This window comes from Mustela lutreola, chromosome 9 (assembly GCF_030435805.1).
Source record: "Mustela lutreola isolate mMusLut2 chromosome 9, mMusLut2.pri, whole genome shotgun sequence".
NCBI lineage: Eukaryota > Metazoa > Chordata > Mammalia > Carnivora > Mustelidae > Mustela > Mustela lutreola.
Window position 1 is genome coordinate 138,541,297 of NC_081298.1, and position 16,295 is coordinate 138,557,591.

The 16,295-nt window shown below is 55.2% G+C and overlaps 1 protein-coding gene and 1 long non-coding RNA gene across 3 annotated transcripts; one reads left to right on the top strand and one right to left on the bottom strand.

Moving 5' to 3' along the window:
* Positions 1 to 97: 97 nt before the first annotated feature.
* On the top strand, positions 98 to 5,275 carry LOC131807369 (uncharacterized). Of its 2 annotated transcripts, none has more exons than XR_009344420.1 (2): positions 98 to 1,967; positions 2,111 to 5,275. It is a non-coding gene; the product is annotated as an uncharacterized LOC131807369 (long non-coding RNA). The 2 variants fall into 2 exon arrangements; XR_009344419.1 differs by having other exon boundaries at positions 98 to 1,137.
* Positions 4,338 to 15,987, bottom strand: C9H2orf50 (chromosome 9 C2orf50 homolog). Its single transcript, XM_059132633.1, has 4 exons — positions 15,711 to 15,987; positions 11,766 to 11,805; positions 9,475 to 9,675; positions 4,338 to 4,524 (listed from the first exon to the last, which is right to left on the bottom strand). Exons 1-3 carry the CDS (start codon positions 15,848 to 15,850, stop codon positions 9,484 to 9,486), a joined length of 372 nt encoding a protein of 123 aa, XP_058988616.1. The 5' UTR covers positions 15,851 to 15,987; the 3' UTR covers positions 4,338 to 4,524; positions 9,475 to 9,483.
* Between the last annotated feature and the right edge of the window lie 308 nt (positions 15,988 to 16,295).

The following is a 16,295-nucleotide window of genomic DNA, read 5'->3' on the forward strand; positions in this document are numbered from 1 at the left end:
ACCCCGGTCCACCGGGTCCGGGTGCGCTCCTCCCCATCCGTCCGCCCCGCCCCCGCCCCCGCCCCGCGTCCGCCCTGCCCCGGGGCGGCCACTGCGGCCGCGGTTCTCGGGCGGTGCCGGCTGCTGATGCACTTTTTTTGCGTTGGGGGCGCGCGGTGCCGAGCTGCCGGGGGACCCCCGGACGGTTCCGCTTTCCCACAGGCTGGGTGGGGACGGGCTGAATCCCGGGAGGGCAAACGGGCACCCCCTCGCGGGAGGATGGACCATTTTGTGGGATTTCTCACTCCCCAAGCGCTGTGCTTTGTTTCCCCAGGAAGCATTTCAGAGATGAAACCTTGTGACGACGTTAACGATGCAACTCCGTAGACGTGCGACCTCCTCGTTTTACTTGGGGACACGGGCTTCGCGGCCGGGGGCGGGGGCGGCGTGCAGCACCTCCCAGGGTCGTCTCATTTCTGCCCTTTCTTGCCGCTGGGTGTGGGGCGCTCCTCCCCATCCCCTAGAAGTCGGGCACCTCACCACTTCAGAGGGAACGTTGTTCTTGAGGAGGTAAAACAGAGTCTGTGATACAAGAAGGTAAGGTAGACGCGGCACAAAACGGCGGAGTGTGTTCTCCAAGCTCTCAGAATCCACGGAGCGGTCAGGTTCTGAAGCGGGGGAAAAAACCAGCAACAACCCAACAACAACAAATGACACAAATGCGATGCTAGAATTCGCGGTGGCTGGTTCTGTGCCGTGACTCTCAGCCTGGCTTCAGGCTTTCCTCCCGTCTGGCCCCATGTTCCTCCCCGCGCCTCCAGCCCCCCGACCTGGCCATCAAAACCTTCCTCTGGAAAAAACCAGAAGTATCGGTTCCTCCTTCCCAAGCCTAAATTAGGGGAACTGGATGTCCAGGAGGAAACTTTCAAGAGTAAAATGAAGAGTGTGCATGTTAAATCCTCATCTTCTAGAGATTCTGAAATACTTAGAAATGAAATATATTATGTCTGGAATTGGTTTCCAAATATTGGGGGCCTGGGTGGAAGGGTGGGGAGGTGGGCGGAACAAGAGGAGATGTGAGTTGATCGTTCTTGGCGTTGATGATGGGTCTATGGCGGAAGCACTGTTCTACAATGAAGTTTTAAAACCAAAGAGAAGGTAGGCACGGGGTTCTTGTTCCTCTAGTTTTAAGGGAAGGATTCTGTGCTCCAGAAGGGTCAGGCAGCCTGCTTCCTGTACCCCAGCCGGCCCAGCTGGAGTCTCTCTGTTCCCCAGGCACCGTGCTACGTAGGGCACTCCCTGGGAGCCCGGTGCTTGGGTGGCTTGGCTGTAGCTCTGCATGACTCTAGGTCATTCGTCCAACCTCCTGGTGCCTCAGTTTTCTCCTCTGCAGAATGGGTAGAGCAAAGGCTTCCTGGTACACATGGGAATGTCGGCTCTCCTGGATTGGCACCACCAGCGATGGCAATTCTCAGGCAATTCTCTGCCTGCCCTGTTACTAGGGCTCCTGCGCTCCCCTGCGAACCAGCCACTTTTCTAAGGAGCCTGACGCCCTGTTAATGAACAGAGTGTGGGGTTTAGAAACAAAGACCTGGGGTGGGACGTGTTTAGTACTTTTGCGGTGTCAGTTTCATCTGCCCTCTTAGGAGACAGAGCTGGGGTGCTGCCTGTGTGCCTGCGTGTGTGTTGTGTTAATCTGCTTGGGCTACTTTAACAAAACACCACAGATGGGGGGGGGCATAAACAACAGAAATTTATTTTCCCATACTTCTGGAAGGTGCTGGCGAGTTTGGCTCCTGGTGAGACCTCTCTCCCCAGCTGTCTTCTCCCTGCGTCCTCACGTGGTCGTCTTTTCTCTGTGTGTACACACCCCTGGCATCTCTCTCTCTCTTTTCTTAGAAGGACACCGGTCCCATTGGATTAGGGCACCACCCTTATGACCTCAATTATCTCCAAATACAGTCCCTTTGGGGTTGGTAATTCCACATGTGAGTTTGGGGCTGGGGGACATAATTTAGTCTGTAATATATATATTCATACTTCTCTATCTATCTATCGAATGCATTGCTTATGTAATATATATCACACATACCATGCTGACCCAAAATCTTCCTTTTAACAAATCCCCCAGACTTGAAAGCACACCAGCTTGAGAGGCACTGGCTGTACAGGCTGAAGAGGATGACGGGGCTCCCTGTGGGACACCTTCATAAATACTGATTCTCTTGGCCAAACATTCACTTCATGCATAATGGTCCGCAGCAAGGTTAAATAAAGTGCCATTCCCTGACATCGATTTAAAATGCAGCTCATCTGCTCTTTGCTACATCTACCAAAAGAATGAAGACCATTCTCAGCAATCAGACTGTCGACATTCCAGAAAATGTTGATGTGGCTCTGAAGGGCCCCGGTGGAACCTTCTGGAAAGACTTAACCACATCAGTGCAGAACTCAGTCTCCTTGGAAAGGAAGAGAAGTGGCTCTGAGTTGACAAATGGTGGAAAATAGAAAAGAATGGCTATTGTGTGCACTATGTGTAGTGCACAAAACATGATCAAGGGCGTTATACTGGGCTTCTGTTTACAAGGTGAGGTCGTGTATGCTCCCTTCCCCATCAACATCGTTACCCAGGATAGTGGTTCTCTTGTTGAAATACGAAATTTCTTGGGTGAAAATACATCACCAGGGTTTGGATGAGGCCAGGTGTGTCCTGTTCTGTATCTCAAGCCCAGAATGATGAGTTAATGTTTGAAAGAAATGACGTTGAACTTGTATCAAACTCAGCTGCTTTGATTCAGCAAGCCACAACCGTTAAAAACAAGGATATCAGAAAATTTGGGGGGTGGTATCTATGTTTCTGAGAAAGGAATGAATCAGCAGGCTGATGAATAAAAACTAAATTGTCCAGCGGTAGAAACAGCAAGATGCCGGATGATTTTTTCAGACTTATTTGTGGTATTTTAAAGATGCAACAAAAGCTGTATTGATTTCGGGGCTTTTTCTTTAAAAAATGCAGCTAATCTTTGAAGTGGGAAGTGTAGGAGCATCTTCTTTACTGTTACCTTCCCTGAAGATCCTGTTGACTCATCTTCCAAATTCAAGGGGTCTCGATAGCAGCCCACACTCACTACCGCCACAGCCTTTGGGAACAGAAAGGTCAACATTATTTTCCTTTGTGTCACAGATCTGCATGCTTGTGAGGTTGCTCGCTCTGGTAAATTCAAAATGAGGCCGGGCGAGCCTCCCAGACAGGGCCCCAGGAGACAACAGAATGTTCTGGAACTTTGAGGGGTCTGGAAGTTCTCCGCCAAGAGGAATGTGTCCGTGAAAGTCCAGCGACAGACCACACAATCGCCCTCTGTAGTTAGCTTAGTTATGACTGCCTGGGGTTGAGCAGTGTACGGACGAGGAAGCAGATACGAGCAGGAGTTTGGAAGGAACAGAAGGCTCACTGAAGAATTGCCCTGGGAGGGGTCATGTCCACGACCACAGGAAGCTGCCCCCGTGGCTGCCCAGTGCTCTTGAGGCTGGGGTCTGCCCCTAGGCTTCAAGACCCAGGTGTCCCAGAAGGACCCGCATTCCTATGTCTCTGTACTTCTAGAAGCGTCCTGGGGTGGTGTCTTCTGCCCTCTGAGCCTCCTGGGGGTGCTCCTGCTTGGCGGGAATCGGTCACGTGAGAAGGTGGACTGCCGCTGCGTCTGGTACCCCCAGCTTCATTGTTCATTGTTGGGCCGCTGTCACCGCAAGGGGCCTCACGTGACCACGCCCTCAGCATGTGGCACCATGACAATGTTCCCACGCTCTGGACAGAAGACACGATTTCTGTTTACTATGCCTTACTAGGTGGCGGGAATTCTGCAGGGCAAATCTCATCTGAGCTGTTGCTCTCTGATGTGGCTGGGTGCCCGAGCTGGAGGCTGACGGCTGAGGCCCCCGCAGGGTGAGTGGGGAGATTTTGTTTGAAGTCTGTGCGGCTCAGCCTGTGGGTTTCCCGTCTCCGGACGCTTAGGGCTCTGAGGGCTCTGTGTCAGACAGATTGTAGGGCCGTGGCTGTGTCTGTGACCGCCTCAGGGCAAGGAGCACTCCCCGACCTCCACGTCCTGTCTCCCTGACTCTTCCAAAGTCCTCTGCTGCTCTGAACACGAGGACTCCACTGGACTTGGCCGTGGACCTGCAGTTCTGGGTTCTGTCCAGAACCAGGGTTCTGTCTGAGTGGCTGAGGCTGGAGAGGGAAGAGGGCCCGGGTGTGGGGGGCATCAGGCAGGAACAGGATGTGCCCGGAAGAGGAGGCGACCCTCGGGAGCACTGAGGGGGAGCACTCCGGCTCTCCTGGGTTTGGGGCGAGTCTCAGGCATGTCCAGGCATCATTTTAGGTGTTATGTGCAGAGGGGGTCTCCACGGTGGACTGAATGTGCCCCGTGGTTTCGGTAAAGTCTGCTAATTGTCAGAGAACACGATTTGCGTGCCAGCTGCTCCTGCCTTCGCCCATGCGGTGGGAATCCCCGGGGCCTCTGGTTGGGTTGTTCAGCAGCGGGCGGGTACTGCCTGTAGGAAGTGAAATAGGGAAGTAAAGAGGTTTGGTTTCTTACAAACATCAAAGACTTGTCAACAGCAGCAGTGACAACTGTAGAAGCATCTAGAAGGGGAGCGCCTGCCGCATGCCAGGTGCTTCGCTCCCCTCACGGTGTTCCCCTCATGGTGGAAGCAGCTCCTGGCCCTGCCAAGTGGCTGGGATTCTCTCCTCCCCCTCCTCCCCCTTCACGCCTCCCCCCTACACCCCCTCTCTTCATCCTGGGTCCACAGGAGCAGTGACAGGAGGGAGAGGCTCCAGCCCGGGGCCCCACCTGTCCCAGAACTCCAGCCGGGAGCTCTACCTGTCCCTACTCTTCTGGGAGTGCTCCCTGCCTGCCTGACCTCTGTAAGACAGAGCTGTCCTTCTATGGCTTGGGACAAACAACCACCAGGCCAGAGACAGAAGCTGCCTGCTCTGGGCCTCAGCCAGGGGAGGCGGGATTGGAGGAGGATTTCTACCTGACTCTGAGCCTCTCTCCCTGCACCGGCTGCTTTGCACGAGGCCCTGGATGTGGTGGATGTGGGTGTGGGACTCCAAGGTCTTGCAAACCTCTGCTGTCTTCCCAGCATGGCCCTTACAGACTGTGTGAGATGGGCAAGCTTTTAACCTCCCTAGGCCTCAATATCTTCATTTTAAAATGGGGATAATCATACCCATCTCATCAATGTTCTAAGAGGTACCTAGTCGGTGTGTAATAAATGGTGGTTCCTTACTGAGTGCAAACTAGCCAAGTGTTTTGGGGGTTTGTGGGTACTGGCTTTGCTCCCAAAGCTGTGGAGAGTGGGTTACCCGAGGAGGAGACTGGTCTGGGCTCCGGAGGAAGATGGGGAATCCCAGTCCCTGGAGCCAGCTGGGACATCCCATACATGTCGGCTTATCTGACCGGGGAGCTGACTTTTGGGTCCTCTGTACCCTTGATGGGAAGGGGAGACTTGGCCAGGATGGGGCTTCTACAGTGCAAGTGAGTCTTAGACGTGATGCCAGTTGCTCCCAGCCACTGCCCTCTCCTAGGAACAAGGGCATTCTCCTACATCATCTTGCTAGAACGGTCGCACTGTGCAGACTGAACGTTGGTATAGAGCTATTGTCTACTGTTTAGTGCCTATCGTCTGACCTCTAGTCGGCGCAGTGTCCTTTAGGGCTGCTTTTGCTTTGTCGTGGGAGCTGGTCCTGAATATTTTCTGTACCGCCTTTAATGTGGATCCCAACCGCAGTGTCCCGTGTCTCTCGGGATATTGACGTTTTGAAGAGTCAAGGCCAGCGGTTAGGCAGAGAGCCGCTCCATTGGGGCGTGCCCGACGGGGCGCTCCGGTTATGTGGGGCTGGCAGGAGTGCTCCCCGGGTGGGCGCCCCTCCCCAGCGGGTCCCATCAGGATGCACCTGCTGTCCGCTGTCCTCTGGCTGGCAAGGTTAAGTTTAATAATGTGGTTAAGGGGAGTCTCTCAGACTTCGTCATTTCTCACTCCCTAAGAATCTTTCCCATAGTGCTTTTAGTGTCTTTTACTGATTCTTACCCAAATCAATGATAGTGATAAAATGGTGATTTTCTGGGTTTTTTTTTCATTTATGCTACATTTTTCAGTAAAGAAGAGCTTTTCTTCCTCTACTTAAACATTTTAAAACTTATTGATATGGACTCATGGTGTTATTATTATCATCATCATTATTATTTATTATTATTATTTGGTGGGATTTAGGGGCACTGGCTTTGCTCAGAAGCTGTCAGGGGTGTGTTGTCGCAGGTGAAGTCAGGAATGGGCATCACTTTACTGCTCTCCTTGTCCCAGATTTCACCAGTGGGAACCCCTTCATGCTAGTTCTGACTCCATCACTTTGAGGGCCCTCATCCTGTTTTGAACACTTTCTCACTTATGGGCAAAGGAAGAAACTCTGAGCTCACCTCGTACATTCTCTGGACAGTGGTGTGTGTGTGTGTGTGTGTGTGAGAGAGAGAGAGAGAGAGAGAGCAGTGATGCTGGTTTTGCCACAGGAGAATGAGGCAGGAGAGGTCAGAGAAGCAGTTATAAAAGGCAAAGAAAGAATCCTTCAGCCTCTCTATGGCTCGGTTAGCCCCTACTTCCAGCTCTTCCCAGCCTTGGGCAGTAAGATGTCTCGTCTCCTTGTTTCTAATGTCCCCCTGGCCTTTGCTGGTGCCGACACAGAGGCTTGGCGCCCACTTCTCCTGGCCCAGCCGCCTCCTTTGTTTGGGTCCTAATGAGGCATGACACAGACACCCCTTAGCCCGGTGTCCTTGGCTCCGGCAGGTGACGTGGCCAGGATGTGGGGCGGTAGAAGCAGGTGTCCTCTGGAGGGGACGGCAGACGCGGCAGGGAAGGGCAGGATGGCCGGCTGGTAGTGGGGAGGGTCTCCCGTGATGACACCGTGCAGGGGAGCTGCGGAGTGCGGAAGGCAGCTCTTCCCGGGGGCTCTCTGCTCAGGGCTGGCCTCATGGGTGCTCCCCTGCCTTGGAGCCCTTCCTGGCGGTGCCTGTCCCTTTGAGCAGAAACCCCCTCCCCTCCCCACCTGCCTGGCTGTTCCTCAAGGACCAGCTTGGTGACGACTCCTGCAGGAAGACTTCCTCCCTGAGCCCCCAAGCTGGGACTCCCACAGTCTCTCGGGCTGAGAGCCCCTGACCCTCAACCCCACAGCGGGGTCGGCACAAGCTGGAGCAGGGACAGGTGCCTCCCTCTAGCAGGGCTCGGCCAACTGTGGAGAGGACCAGTCTGGGACCTGCAGAATCCAGGGCTCCATCCGCGCGCAACTCTGTGACCCAGGGCCCCGGGCCAGGTGTTGCTTTAAGCCACCTGCAGAAAACTGTTGCCTAAAGCTCCTTGTGCAATCAGGCAGAGCCTCTGCCTCTTTCTTGGGGTTATGACCCAGCCGGTGCTTGCCTCCTGACGCTCCTGCGGGGGTGAGGTGTGCTTTCTTGCCTTCGTGAGCCTGGGGGTGGCCATGTGACCTGTTCAGCTGCTAACAGGCTAGTGGATGAGGGCTTGCAAAGCTCTGCACAGCTTGCGTTGGCTCCTGGGCTCTGGTGATGTGCCATGAGAACGTGCCCTAGGAAGTTGTTGGTCCAAGGTAATGGGAGACCTATGGACAGACTTGGCCTCAACCCGAGGCCTGGAGCCAAGTCCATGCAGACCCTTGAGCAAGAAGTGGCATGGTGTGTCACGCAGTGTGACGGCGGCCCGCTGAGCCTCAGGGCCTGCTTGCACGCCCACAGACAGCGCGCTGAGCAGGTGCCATCCTGAGACCCAGTCTCTCCGCCCCCATTTCACAGCGGTGAGGACTGAGGCCCGCCGAGGAGAACTGGGTTTGGTAAAGTCAGGCGTGAGTCCGGCTCTTCTCTGGCTGTAGAATCCCGGCCAGACTGAACGATGTCTTCGGCTTAGTTTCCAAATCTGTCAAATCATGGCAATAAGCCTTTCCAATCATGGCAATAAGCCTTACCATTCAGCGAGTGTGCCGAGTACAGAGTCTATGCTTGATAACTGTGTTGTCCGCAGGTGGCAGAACCTACACCTGTCCCCGGCCTCCTGCCCTCCCTCTGGGCAAAAAAGATCTGGATGATTCTCTCCAGTCTACATGGGATCCGACCCCCCGCTTCTGCATTTAACCTTGACTTAGCCTCCCCCCAGGAGCTCCAGAATATCTCTTGCTTCCACCCTTTCTCTCCAATGGAAATAAGAGCTCATCTGGAGCCCAGGCCCCCTGCTCCCCTTTCCTGCTGTGGCTGAGCCCAGGCCCGAGTCCCTCCAGGTCCTCCGCAGAGCACAGAGCGCATGGAGTGGGTCTGGGTCACAGGTTTCCAGGGCGGCCGGCAGAGCCTCAGCTTGGGCTCTGCAGGGGGGCTCCCCCCGGGTTGGCTCCGGCCCACCCCTGACCACCCAGACCATCACACGGGAATGAAGCTGACCCAAGGGCTGACCTCCCAGCAGCCCCCGTGTGAGGAGCCACATCTCCCCTGCGTCACTCACCAGGAGGCTACTCTTACTCCCGGGAGAGGGGCGTCCTCGGCAAACACACCGTTGTCACCATGACCCAGGCCCTGCTCTGAGCAGTAACACACACAAACCCAATTTATCTCCAAGACAACCTTGTAGAATCAGTACTTTTATTAGTTCTGTAGACAGAAAGTGCCGCCAAAGTCATCCATGCCCCAACCCCAGGGCTTATGAATATGTTCCTTTACATGCGAAAGGGATTTTGCCGACATGATTAAATTAAGAACTGTGAGATGGAGAGATTATCTTAGATATCCTAAAAGATGGAGAGAGGAGGGTGGTTTGGAGCCTGGAGATGCTATCATTCTGCTTTGGGAGATGAGAAAACCACGGGTCAAGGAATGTGGACAGCCTCCCTCTAGAGGCTGGAAGCGGCGGGGAACCAGATGCCTCTAGCCTCCGGAAAGAAACACAGGACTCGCACACCTTGATTTCCTTCCGGCGAGACCCAGTCTGGATTTCTGAACTCGGGCGCTGTAAGATGGAGCGCGTGTGCTCTTCCAACCCCTCGGCGTGTGGCCATTTGCGACGGCAGCAGTGGGAAGCAAATACACCATGTTAGGGGGGGGGGGGGAGGCGGGTAGAGGCACAGAGGGTTCCAACAACCCGCCCAGCATCACACAGCTGCTCGGAGTTCAGGGCGGGATTTGAACCCAGGTAGTGAGCTCGTGACTGCAAACGTAGGGCTGCCTCTCAGGGGCCCTGCGAGGGAGACCCCGGCCCTGCCGGGGCCTGGACCACGGACACGCTCCTGGAGTCCTAATCTCAGGACTGAAAACGGGCCAGTGGAGCCCTCGGAGAGGTTGTGCGGGGCGCGGAGAGGAGGAAAGGCTGGCTGACAAGCGTGGGCCATTGACCGGAGCCGCGGGGCAGCTCAGCCCACACCGCCCCCCCCCCCCGCCGCACCCCGGCACTCACCTCCTCCCCCTACACGGGCTGCAGCTCGGCTTCCAGTTTCTTTTTCCGGACTCCACTGACACAGAAGAAGTCCATCCCGATGAGGGTTTGCCCCAGGGGCGTGTTCACCCTGCTGCCCACCACCTGGTTGGCGGAGTTGGGGACTGTGTCGGAAAAGAGAGACACGTGCTCCGGCAGCTGCACAGGCTCCTTCCTATTGCCCTGAGGAGAGGGGACAGAAGGTGTCACAGAGGAGAGGTGTGCACGGGGCCAGCCCTTAGCAGGGAAGGGAGGCGAGCCGGGAGCAGGGAGCGGGTGGCTTCCTCCAGCTGTCTCCATCCCTGTGGGGCCCCGGGGAGCTCAGAATTCCTTGAAGTCACACATACCCAGAAACGGCCGCAAATCATAACCGTCCGGCTCCACGAGCCCCATGCCGTGAGCAAGTCTGTGCAGCCCCCCAGATGGGGACGTGCCACGCGACCTGGACCCGCCTGCTCAGACCCCAGGCTCCGTCCCCACCCCCGAGGCAGCCCGGGCTGCCTCTCGGACTCCCGGTTTTGAAATTTATCTTGTGAGACGGTGGCTCCCGTCTCTCAGGAACGTGTGTTCGAGGGTCGTGCACGTTTCTGCGTGTGGCCGCCGCTCTCTTGTTGTCCTTGCTCCGCCGCACGCCCCTGGGTGGCTTGCACGAACGTTCCACGTTATTTAGCCTTCCCGCCACGGATGACACTTGGGTTTGTTCCCAGGCTGGGGGCCTGAACGTTCGCGCATGTGACCGGAAGGGGACTGAGTGAGTCTGTGCCTGAACCAAGAACAGTCTGGGGAGCCCTCGGGTCAAGGTCACTCGGGGCTACCCTGGGTCCCCCAGCAGTTATAGGATCAGTGCAGTAACAGGATCCTGGCGTTCCCCTGGGAAATTCCGGGCCATGGTGGCCCCACACCTTTGGGCGTGATGCAGGTGTCCGTGATCGGGTTGCTAATCCCAGCCCTTGGCGGGGAGACTGCAGGCTGGGAGCCCAGCCCAGGAGCTCGGTGTGGGACTTCAGGTCTCGTGAACGACACCTTCTATCCCAGGGCAGACAGCGAGCCCGCAGGCTGGAAAGGCAGAAGTTAGTTAAACCTTTCCTAAACCTCCTCCAGGCGTGGCCACTGCTTGGACCACTTGGCCCACTGCTCATTTTCCAGGTTGGTTCATTGACCATCCTTAGGGCCACATTCATCCAACATTTGGTCATTTATCCAGCATCAACCGAGTGCTGAGTATCTGTTAGGTCCTGCGGGGTAGGGCACGGCTGGTGGGTGGGGGACAGCGAGGAAGCTGGCTTTCTCCTTTCTCTTAGGGAGACCACAGCCTGGTGAAGTCGATCGTCGAAACGTGACAGGCTCTTTCAGAGGAGCGGATTGGATATGCTGTCGAGTAACCAACAGGAGGATCTGAGGGAGCCTGCTCAGGAAGGACAGATTTCCAGAGAGAGGGAGGCCCTTGAGCGATGAATAGGATTGACTGAGGCGGGAAGGGCATTTCAGGCAGGGGAACAGCGTGCACAAAGGCACGGCTAAAATAATGTGTAGGTCAGCATGGGGAGGCAGATCATGGGAAGCACTGTGAGCCACCTGGAGAAATGCAGGTATATTGAAGGATTTTAAGCGGGGGAGAGAGAGAGAGCCAGTTTTGTGGTTTAGGAAGATTACCTTGGTAGCAACGTGGAGGACGGATTGGAAGTGGTGACTTTAAAAGCAGGAGAATTCATTTACAACGTATGTTCACCCAAGCTGATCCCCAAACGGCACACCACACACACTCCACTCACTGCCACTCTGACATCCTCATGGGGACAAGCATTTCCGAAGTGGACACCCAACATTGCCAGCTGGTTCGTCGTCATAAGATCTAGAAATGCTAGGGCGCCTGGGTGGCTCAGTGGGTTGAGCCGCTGCCTTTGGCTCAGGTCATGATCTCAGGGTCCTGGGATCGAGTCCTGCATTGGGCTCTCTGCTCGGCGGAGAGCCTGCTTCCTCCTCTCTCTCTGCCTGCCTCTCTGCCTGCTTTGTGATCTCTCTCTGTCAAATAAATAAATAAAATCTTTAAAAAAAATAAAAAAGATCTAGAAATGCTGCAGAAAACTAATACCCAAACGCGCTCTAAGCATTTTCTTTCCCCCAGACCCCGAGTTTCTTGAAACAAGACAGTATATATGTATTTGTCTCCGTCCATTCCCGCACCCAGCACACAGTAGGTCCCCCGGAAACGTGAGATGAATGTGCTCACATCCCTGTGCACGTCTGCGTGACGGGAACGCCGTTGGCCTTACCAAGGGGTCGTAGTCTTTCAGGAAACTCCAGTGCTGAGCCCTGGAAAGGAAAACACAGGGTGGGAGGGGGCAGTGTCATATCTTTCTGCGACTTCTTTTTTGCAAATGGATTTCACTGTGTCAGGTGAATGAGTCAGTGCCGTGGGTGCATTTATTACATCACGCGGGAGCTAAAAGGATCAAGTGAAACAAACACACTAAGCCAACCATGTTGACTCTACACCGAGCCAGTGTTTCAATAATTAGTGACGTTTCCCGGAGTGGCAGGTGTGGCGCAGTGGTGGTGGCCCGTGATGGGGAAGGCAAGGGTGCAAGCCCTCTGCGTTTTCAGAGCCCAGTGGGAGCCCTTAAGTACTTTGTGAAGAAAAACCTCACTTTTTTAAAATAATTTTTTTCTAATTTTTAATTTATTTGACAGAGAGAGATCAGAAGTAGGCAGAGAGGCAGGTAGAGAGAGAAGAGGGAGCAAGGCTCCGTGCAGAGCAGAGAGCCAGATGCAGGACTCGATCCCAGGACCCTGAAATCGTGACCTGTGCTGAAGGCAGAGGCTTAACCCACTGAGCCACCCAGGCGCCCCCCAAAACCTCACTTTTTTGGTAGCCTTGCAGTGTGTGCCACAGAGGAAGGTGGGCACTGGGCTGGAAGCCAGGACAGGGCTGCTAATTTCATTTTTATTTTAAACTGTTTTTAAGAAGCTGAACAATTCTGTAAGACTTACAATAAAAACAGGCTTCTCTACCCCAAACCTCCCAGCCCCCGAACCCCACAGCCTCCGGTCACGTTTCTAGCCCTTTTGCTATTTCTTTGGGTCTGCCATGGTCATATTCTGGAATAATAAATCTAGATTGCCATTTCTTGAGTTTTTGACGCTGCAAGCGTATCTGTGGACTTTCTGTTATGGGAGATGCTGAGTTAGCTTTCGTGCTCCATTTCCTTTCCCTCATTTCTTCTAAAATGATTGTGTCGTAGATTTTGGGAGGACCGGTGTGCGTTGTTCATACCCTCGGGCTTCTCTAGATACTGATCACAGAGTGGCTATCTAGGACCATGGGATCTCCAATCGTTCCTTGGACAACCTGGAATTTTTTTCTAGAGTTTATGATCACATTTTTTCCTGGTTTTCTTAGCTGTGTACAGCTCACTGATTCTAAACCTTCCAACAAGATTGTAAAGCCCCTCCTCCTATGATCTCCCACACAGGCAAGCGCGACGGGTTATCTACCCTCTTTTTCAAGTTTGTGGTAGAAGCTGCAGTCTGGGAACCCGGGTCGCCCTGCTGCCACGTGGGCTGCTGCCCAAGACCCCCTCTTGCTGTCCTGACCTCTCCTTGGGGGTCTCCGCTTTTGGGGTCCTGGGCCTTCCTTCCTTGTTTACTTTCATGTTGTGGAGGACACCCTCCAGTATCCATGCATGCGTGCATTTCTGCGGTTCTAGAAAATTCTCAAGACGCTTTCCCCTCCGGTATTTGATCTCTCCCAGTTTCCCCTTGGAGAGCTCTGTTGGAAGGTATGTGGGATCTTCTTGCTCTGTTTTCCAGGGTTCCATGTGTTCCCCCTCCTTGTCTTTCTGAGCAATTGTGATGAATCTGGGTTTATGAAGGCTCACTTCAGTTGTGTTTTGTATTTCAACGTTATAGATTTTTTTTTCCCCTAGAGGTTGTTTTTTGTTCCTTTCCAAGTTGCCTCATTGTTCCATAGTCAGACTTCAGACTTCAGACAATCTTGAGTTCCCTGTCTTCAAGCTACCCTCCTGAGTCATTGGGAACCTCCCGACCTGACCCTTCCTGGGGTTCCTGTTCCCTCATCAGCTTCCCCCTGCTTCCTCTCCCCCCATCCTCCCCAGGTGTCCTGACCCTTCCACTCACCATCACCCCTGGCTTGTCACGCGGTAGCCATGTTCCAAGAGCTTTGGTTTTGAACTAACAGAAAGCAGGGACCTTAACCTCAGAGCCACACGAAGACTTAGCGAGAGCCAGTGAGGTAGGAGGCGGGAACTCTGGGTCCCTGCCCTCGCTCTGCTTGCTGCCTGCTTTGCTGGCTGTGTGGCCCTGAGCGAGGTCACTGTGGTCTTGGGCCCTCAGTTTCTCTGTCTAGAAAAACCCCAGGAGGTGGGTTTATGGGGCACATCTCCTGGGCCCTGAGACTTCAGATACAGGCCTGATTTCAAAGACTTGGTGCCAAGAATAATGTCAATTATCCCCTTTTAAAAATATTGACTCCATGCCAAAAAGATAATATTTTGGACAAGATACATCCTTAATAAGGATTTCACTAGTTTCTTGTCACCTTTTTTAAGGCTGTGACTAGAATATGGAAAATTCTACAGATGGCTCCTGCCATATTCCTGTTGGGAGCACAGCTCCGGATTTCCCTGAACTCTTTCTTCTTGGGGTCTGTGACCCCTTCTTTTCTGGCAGCTTCTCTCGGTCTCCTGGCTACTTGCTGTCCAGCAAGTGACTGTTGCCAGCTGAGTGCTGTGGCCTCATCGCTCGGGACACATGTCATCCTTCCGGGGGGGGCTTGTCACGCCTGCCACACCAGCGTTCTGTGAGTGCTGCCTCCATCGAGAGTAGATCCACATGTTGTAAGGGTCCCCCCCGCAGAGGGTCTGGTCCAGTGGTTCCCAGTACACTCAGAGACATGCACCCTCCCCGCTCTTTTTGTCACCGCAAAGAGAAACCCCCTGTCCCTTAGCGGTCACTTCCTTTCTCGCTCCCCTCAACGCCTGGCCTCCTCCTCGCGTTCTGTCCTGTGGGGCCGTCGCCCAGCACCTGACTGGTGCCACTCCGCCACCTCCAGGGAGGCCACCTGGATGTGGTTTGGCATTTCACACCCCACTCAGCTCTCGCGTCTTCACCCCGGAGCTGGAGGCACAGTCCCCGAACCCCTGTCCCCGCGCCCACAGCTGCTCAGCGCCCGGTTCTCCTGCGCACTCACAGAGCCCCAAGTCTGCTCAGGTTGCCCCCCAAACATACACACACCCCGCATCCAGCACACATACACACACGACCCTACACCCACCACACAAACCCACATACACACACCCCCATACACACCATGCACAGCAGACACACACACGTACACACCACACACATACACACACCCCATCCCCTACACCCCACAGAGCCCCCACACCGCACACACCGCACACAGTCTCACTCCAGCCCGTCCGCAGTCGTCAGAATCCTACCCCAAAAACATGGCTTGAATTTTTCCTCAGATTTTGGCAGATCACATCGTGCTGTTCCTCAAAGCCCTCGCTGGGGCCTCACTACACGGACGCATCCGACCGTCCACAGTGTGTGAGGTGTCCCTCCTTCTGTTCCTCTTGGGGCTCCCGGCCGCCACAGGGACAGTCTTTGCTTTGCTTTGTTTTTAAACACACCGAACTCTTCTTGGCCTATTCTCAGGTTTCAGGTCTCCGCCTCAACGTGCCTCCCCGGAGGGGCCTCTGTAAGAAGAAGGCGCCCACCCTCCCCTCACTGCCTGACCCTCGTCCTCTCTCTGCTCGCTTCTGCGCGGCCCTGTCCTGAGAGAGGCGCCAAGGAACCGGGTCTGGGCCTGCCTTGTCCCTCACTGCAGCCTGATGGTGGCTCTATCCTAGAAACGTCTGGATTGAACAAACGCATGAAGGATGTCTCTCACCTGGGTCAGAGGGCCAGGGTGCTCCCCTCGCGCCCCTGCCCCCCAGCCAGTGCTGCCATGACTTCCTGGCCCGCCTGTGAGGGATTCTTCCAAAGGCCGGTGGGACCCCGGAGTGAGGGAGGCGAGTCACCCGGTGGGTGGGTCACCTGCCCCCCTTCCCTTCCACCCTCGAGGCCCCAGGTGGGCCCAGGACACTTTTCCATCAGCACCCATTTGCTGGGTTCCTCCTTCTCATGGATTTCTCTTCTTCCAGAAGCTTCCTAGACCCTGAGTTAGGCTGGGGGTCGGGCAGGGCACTCACCAGCGCTGTTGGCCCCTCCTCTCGGCCTCCACGAGCTCCCTCCACAGCTGATCCTGCCTCACACCGTCTGTCCCCTGGCCCAACCGCTCTGCTTCTGGGGCCTGGGGGGCTTGGCGACTGCCGGCGAGACCCCTGCCCATCGCAGGGCCACCAGGGGCCGTGGAGGAGTCCAAGGCTGACAGTCTGGTCAAGGGCAGCCGGTACCCAGCTGACGTGGTTCTCGGGAACCCTGGGGGCAGGGCGGCTCCCCATGGGTGTGTGTGTGTGTGTGTGTGTGTGTGTGTGTGTGTAACACAGAGACAGAGAGAAATAGAGACTGGAGAGTTAGAGGGAGAGAGAGAGAGAGAGCGCGGCGGCTCCGGTCTGAGCTTGGACCGCTCCGGGACCCCCCCAACCCCTGGGAAGTCTGTGCAGGAGTCCCCCTCACTAGCTGTCTAGACCCCAAGCCTGGAGTGGCTGATGCGGGCTGGGGAGGGCGCTTGAACCGAGCTGTGTTTCCAGCGTCTCCCTGTGTTGACTGTTGCCGAGGGGACGAGGGACCAGCAGCTCCCAGCGTGTGTGTGACATCTGAACCCCGGTGGGGGG